General features: G+C 42.1%; 1 protein-coding gene across 1 annotated transcript; it reads right to left on the bottom strand.

Annotated features, from left to right (window-relative positions):
* Positions 1-225: 225 nt before the first annotated feature.
* On the bottom strand, positions 226-6,632 carry ntan1 (N-terminal asparagine amidase). Its single transcript, XM_066665650.1, has 10 exons — positions 6,379-6,632; positions 5,506-5,608; positions 5,353-5,418; positions 4,560-4,668; positions 2,336-2,409; positions 2,187-2,240; positions 2,044-2,097; positions 1,808-1,905; positions 1,566-1,679; positions 226-788 (listed from the first exon to the last, which is right to left on the bottom strand). The coding sequence occupies exons 1-10, from the start codon at positions 6,457-6,459 to the stop codon at positions 618-620; spliced, it is 924 nt and encodes a 307-aa protein (XP_066521747.1). The 5' UTR covers positions 6,460-6,632; the 3' UTR covers positions 226-617.
* Positions 6,633-6,745: the final 113 nt, after the last annotated feature.

Here is a 6,745-nt window from a genome sequence, read left to right on the forward strand (position 1 = left end):
CAGTCTATATTTCAAAATTTCACTGTTGAGGCTTCTGTGTAAATGTAAGTGTATGTGTTTAAACCATGCCCTTTTTTTAAATCCTGTTTGAAGAACTTGCCCTTAATGGCCATTTTACTAAAAGCTAAACAAATGGTTTTTGTGTACAGTGCTGTTACACGTTTTTAAAAGAACAGTCATCACACTCATCAGTCTCCAGTCATATGCCGTGTTTATGGTTCACAGCAAGAGGTTAAAGGGAAAAGGTGTGGGGACATTAAACACTTATTAAATACATATAGTTCGTATACATACATTAAAAAAAAACTTCAGCTTCAAGAGTTTCAAGAGATTCATGAGTCCAGAAAGGTGTGTATTGTATTCATTTCTGTACAAGTTTAACGTTTTCTGAAAACTCAACACTCTTCACAGGTTTAACTTCAACACGTTTTATATTTTCCCAGGTTCAGCTCTATTTACAAAACCCTGACCTGGTCATCCAAAGAAAAACTGCAAACACTGGTCTCAGATCAGCAGAACAGAACTTCCGCTGCCAGCAGTAGCTGCTACAAAGGCATTTGGTTGGGTCACAGTGATGTGAAGAGGGAGGTAAGGGCAGTGTGCAGATTTTAGGAGGGCTACTGTGGGGTCACTCTCTCCCACGCTCCCTGTGCTGTCCGCTGGAAATGCTGGGGCTGACCCCCGGGAAAATGGCTGTCTGCATTGGGGTGGTCCAACAGGAACCTGATGGTGGACTTGATGTGCTGGACGAAGTGAGGGGGCTCAGCGTAGGGAGAGGTGGAGAGGAACTAATAAATGTGACAGCAGAGAGAGAGAGAGAGAGAAACAGAGAGAGAGAGAGAGAAAGAAATATATAGAGAGAAATAGAGAGAGAGAAAGAAAGAGAGAAAGAAAGAAATAGAGAGAGAGAGAGAAAGAGAGAAAGAAAGAAATAGATAGAGAGAGAGAAATAGAGAGAGAGAGAATGAGAGAGAGAGAAACAGAGAGAGAGAGAGAGAGAGAGAGAGAGAATGAGAGCATTAGAGAGAGAGAATGAGAAAGAGCATGAGAGAGAGAGAGAGAGAAAGAGAGTGAGAAATAGAAAGAGAGAGAGAATGAGAGCATTAGAGAGATTTCTGGAGTAGCAGAGATTCCTCACGTATTAAAAGTGGTCATTTTGACTGTATTAATAAAACAATAATCTATCAATTTAAATATTTATTTAAAAAGCACAAACAGTAATAAACATCCAAAAAGACAATAAGAAAATGTGCATAGATTCTTTAGCACTTCACTGGGTCCAAACTCAAACATTATGTCTTTAAAAACACTATATGACTGAAATATCCATGTGTTGTATCTCTGTGGAACGAGACGATACAAATGTCCATCTAATCACTGCTCATTCTGAGAAATCCATTTCCATTCAGAGAAAAAAGAAACACTGCTCGTGTGATCATCACAGGTCTCGAAACCAATAACTAGTAATCCAGAAATGAGTGGGACTCCACTGTGACAGTGCATGAGTCAGTGGTGTACTACATGATTGAATAGTGTTATTACACCAACAGAGGGAACCGAGTTACCTGCAGTATGGTGTTGTCTTCCTGACTGAGCCAGAAGGCAATGTCCTTGTTGGGGGTCCACCTGCACGGGCCGATCTTTATCTGTTCTTTACTGGAGTCGTACACCTCTGCCATCTGTATGAAGAGCCCAGTCAACAGTGTGCAACTCAATCCAGCTGTCTGGTAACTCAAATACCACCTGGGCAGTTAGTGGGCTGAGTTTTATTGTCTGTATGTAGTAGTATCTGAGATCCTATCCGTACCTGTCCACCTGTGAAGGTGCGTGCCGAGCGCAGGTCTTCTGCTGGTCCTCTCTGTGGAAATGAGGCGGGAAATAATTCACCTGTTTTAACGTTCACACCTGGAGAAGAGAGAGTTCAATCAGTATCATATATATATTCATATTATACATTACACAGTCTAGCGTGAGATACTACACTGTATATAAATATTTAGACTTAATAAATGAACCCCTGCTGTAGTGCAAACGGTACATTACCAATTCCATACACAATCGGCCTGTGAACCCCATCTGTGAGCACATCGTTCATATCTACAAAACACACCATCAGTCGATCAGAAGACAGGACTATGGTGAAGTAAAGGCTAAACATACAGCATTCAGAGGCACCATCAACTTACCAGTGATACAACACGTTTCTAAGTGAATTTCCTCCTTCTGTTTCTGAAAGGCCGCTAGAAAATAAAGCACACATCACTTTATAAAACGAGCCACGTAAATCTAGCCTAAACGTTTTGTTAAAGCTAACACTCCTCAAAGGTTTACATACCCAAGATGTTAAGGCTGAGTTTGTGGGACGTATGGGAGTCATCATCGAAACCTCCTACGAGATGAAGCTCCAACCTGAATGAAGATACATCAGTTTTATTAAAGGGCTCTTAACGTGCAAAACAGAACCTTTTTATAAATAAAGGAGTCTGGGGTGATGTAGGATCACTGTGAAAATGGAGACTGAACTGGAAGAAATAGTCTATTTTGAATTGGATGGTTTAGTGATGTCACAAAAAGAGTGTATTTACATGTATCTATCTCCTCAGCCTACAGGGGTTTAGCCCTGTGTATTCATGCTGAAGTGATAGTGATTCTGCTCTGACTGCTTTTCAAACAAGAACACTCAGAGAATAAGAATTGTACAAATCCATTAAAGGTACAATAAACAAAACAGCATATGAAGGTAAACAGAGAACAGAAAATTGAGAAGAATATATCCATCCATCCATCCATTGTCTGTAACCCTTATCCAGTTCAGGGTCACGGTGGGTCCAGAGCCTACCTGGAATCACTGGGCGCAAGGCGGGAATACACCCTGGAGGGGGCGCCAGTCCTTCACAGGGCAACACAGACACACACACATTCACTCACACCTACGGACACTTTTGAGTCTTCGATCCACCTACCAACGTGTGTTTTTGGACTGTGGGACGAAACCGGAGCACCCGGAGGAAACCCACACAGACACGGAGAACACACCACACTCCTCACAGACAGTCACCCGGAGCGGGAATTGAACCCACAACCTCCAGGCCCCTGGAGCTGTGTGACTGCGACACCTACCTAGTGCACCACCGTGCCGAAGAATATAGAGAAGAATATAAATGAAATAAATAAATTGAGTTTTCCCTGGTGGTTTAGTGGCTAGGTTTCGGCGCTCTCACCGCCGCAGCCCGGGTTCGATTCCCGGCGGCACGGTGGTGCAGCAGGTAGTGTTGCAGTCACACAGCTCCAGGGACCTGGAGGTTGTGGGTTCGATTCCCGCTCCGGGTGACTGTCTGTGAGGAGTGTGGTGTGTTCTCCCTGTGTCTGTGTGGGTTTCCTCCGGGTGACTGTCTGTGAGGAGTGTGGTGTGTTCTCCCCGTGTCTGTGTGGGTTTCCTCCGGGTGACTGTCTGTGAGGAGTGTGGTGTGTTCTCCCCGTGTCTGTGTGGGTTTCCTCCGGGTGACTGTCTGTAAGGAGTTTGGTGTGTTCTCCCTGTGTCTGTGTGGGTTTCCTCCGGGTGACTGTCTGTGAGGAGTGTGGTGTGTTCTCCCTGTGTCTGTGTGGGTTTCCTCCGGGTGACTGTCTGTGAGGAGTGTGGTGTGTTCTCCCTGTGTCTGTGTGGGTTTCCTCCGGGTGACTGTCTGTGAGGAGTGTGGTGTGTTCTCTCTGTGTCTGCGTGGGTTTCCTCCGGGTGACTGTCTGTGAGGAGTGTGGTGTGTTCTCTCTGTGTCTGCGTGGGTTTCCTCCGGGTGACTGTCTGTGAGGAGTTTGGTGTGTTCTCCCTGTGTCTGCATCGGTTTCCTCCCACAGTCCAAAAACACACGTTGGTAGGTGGATTGGTGACTCAAAAGTGTCCGTAGGTGTGAGTGTGTGAGTGAATGTGTGTGTGTGTCTGTGTTGCCCTGTGAAGGACTGGCGCCCCCTCCAGGGTGTATTCCCGCCTTGCGCCCAATGATTCTAGGTAGGCTCTGGACCCCCGCAACCCTGAATTGGATAAGCGGTTACAGATAATGAATGAATAAATAAATTGATTTTTAATTTTTTTTTTCATTCAGAACCATACAGATATCAAAAGTGAACATCAGAGGAAACAAGGAATTAGTACAAAATGCTATGAAGATATGGGCCATTTAAGGATAACAGTGCCACAACATACTACACGCACTCACACACTTTTTCATTTTCATTTCTACTTCTCCATCATCACTAATATACTACATTTATATTACTATAACCCCTTCACTTTTACTTCTGTTCTCTATTGTGTCTCCGGTGTCGACCCGAGGAGGATGGGTTCCCCGTATGAGTCTTGGTTCCTTCCAAGGTCTCTTCCTCGTGTGCTGAGGGAGTTTTTCCTTGCCACTGTTGCCCCTGGCTTGCTCATAGGAGGCTTGGACCCGGATCTCTGTAAAGCTGCTTTGTGACGACTTTTTGTTGTGAAAAGCGCTATATAAATAAAATTTGATTGATTGATTGACACACTGGAAAAATTCAGTGCAAGCTATTTCAACACCTACCTGCCTTCTTTAGTGGGGTTACTTAAGGAAGTGACAGCATTTACGAGTTGAGGAACTTCTGTCCAAGTACTCGAGCCGTCACAGTGAGCCAGACAAGTCGCTCCACTGCCTTTAAGGAGATATGGGGGAAAATGATATGTCCAGAGGTGCACAGAGTCTCTTAAAAATCCCAGAACATGAAGCATTTCTTGCGATTTCAAAAAAATGTAAAAATACAGTTGATTCCACATTAAAAAGTGGAAACTAGACCTATTTTAAATACATTATTGTGATATCACCACTACAAATCTAATCACAGATATCTGCACACTGACCTTCGGAGAGTTTCAAATGATTACACTTTAAATGTGTTTATGTATCAGTCTTAAATGTACAGTATCAAATATAGCTGTTTTACAAAGGGTTCAAACGTGAACAAAAGGTGCCTAAACACCAGACCAAATACGGACGTGCAATGGAGGGTCTATTCTCTGAATATAGGCCTGCTGTTTGTAGACAGACAGCTGAAGCAGCCTCCCAACTGAAACTGAAACTGCGTTTCTTATCCTGTGTCAGCCTCTAGTGTTTAGGCCTTGTAACGTTCAAAGAACTGTCATGAATATTCATCAGGGAAAAAAACTAAGGTAAAACAACAATCAACAAACACATGGTAATCTTTAAAGGATGAAAAGAGACTGAAATATATTCATAAAAATTGCTTAAACTACAACTGTTTTGGGGCACATTAACTCTTTTAAACATTATAAGGAGATGAGAAAATGCTAAAATATTAAATGAATTTGAGAGATGTTACCTGTATGTCGCAGTACCACCAGGTGACATGTAGTTGCATCACCAGAGCCAATTACAGACACAGAATCTGGGGGAGAGAAGGTGTATTATATTTATATAATGAGTGTTTGTATACAACTGTGTACGGTTCCAATGGTAAACCCCAAAGACTCACTGTCTGCTGGCGTTGTGGCAGCAAACTCTCGCTGTTGCACATACAGGAGGCACTTTGTGTCGAAAGTCACAGGGGCTTTAGAGCGGAACTCTTTGGCATTTTCCTTTAAAATACAGAATCACAGTGAAACACGGTAGTAGTGAGGTCAGGTGTTCATGTTGTATGTTGCTAGTGGATCACAAACACCACTTTAACTCATCACTGAGGTACTGGATGGTGCTCCATCACTCCATAGACCTCCACAGCACTGTACCAGCACTTAAAGCTAATTATTCGATAGATAGATAGATAGATAGATAGATACTTTATTGATCCCCAGGGGAAATTAAAGGTCTCAGTAGCTTACAGACTTAGACATCACGTACACGAATCACTAAACAGCAATGGACTAATAGAGTTTAAAAAAAAAAAAAAAAAAAATCAAATACCCAAGAAGCTGACAGTGTGCTTAAGAATAATCAATCAATCAATCAATCGTCAGAGTAATCAAACATAGCCTGGCAAGAATCTGTGATACTGTGAGCAGCTGGGGATGATCTCTTTTGTGCAGCATATGATTTAAAATTTGAAAAGGTGTGGATAATGCAATGGGTATTCTTTAATATTCGTACATGTTAGGGCGAGTAGAATTATTATAATGTCTTCAAGACATAACTACAGATGTTAGATCATCTTAACTGATGTTTAATCATATTGTGATGATAAATAAACAGCTATTTACATTATTTACAGCCACTGTCTGCAAGGAATATTAAGAAACACTTCTCTCTGAGATTAATGAATTAGTTAACATCTATCTCACAGTGGGATAATGGCTGAATAATGGCCCTGGGATTAATCTTAAAGGCAGCAGCAATGATACACAGCACTCACCTTTAAATGTGAATGTCTGGAGAAGAATTCTGATGTTGAAGTGACTCGGTCAATTCGTTTGTTCTGAGTCAACAGGGGCATCTTTTTTGATCAAAACTGGAGCTAAACATTAAGATTATGAACTAAAGATTGAGGGCACCATTAGAAACTATGCTGCTTTTATTATTACCATTATTTCTGTATTCTTTCTGAAACCTCCCATTGACGCACTGTCTGAACGAATTCACTTCCTGTGGTTTCCACCCTCTCTTTACTTTGATTGGTCCTTTATTTATCCAAATATTTTACATTTTACATTACATTTTACTTATTGTTTCACTTTTACTGCAGCGATAGAGCTTTAACCTTACATTTAGAACCTTAAAAT

The sequence above is a fragment of the Hoplias malabaricus genome, chromosome 3 (assembly GCF_029633855.1).
Source record: "Hoplias malabaricus isolate fHopMal1 chromosome 3, fHopMal1.hap1, whole genome shotgun sequence".
Taxonomy (NCBI): Eukaryota; Metazoa; Chordata; class Actinopteri; order Characiformes; family Erythrinidae; genus Hoplias; species Hoplias malabaricus.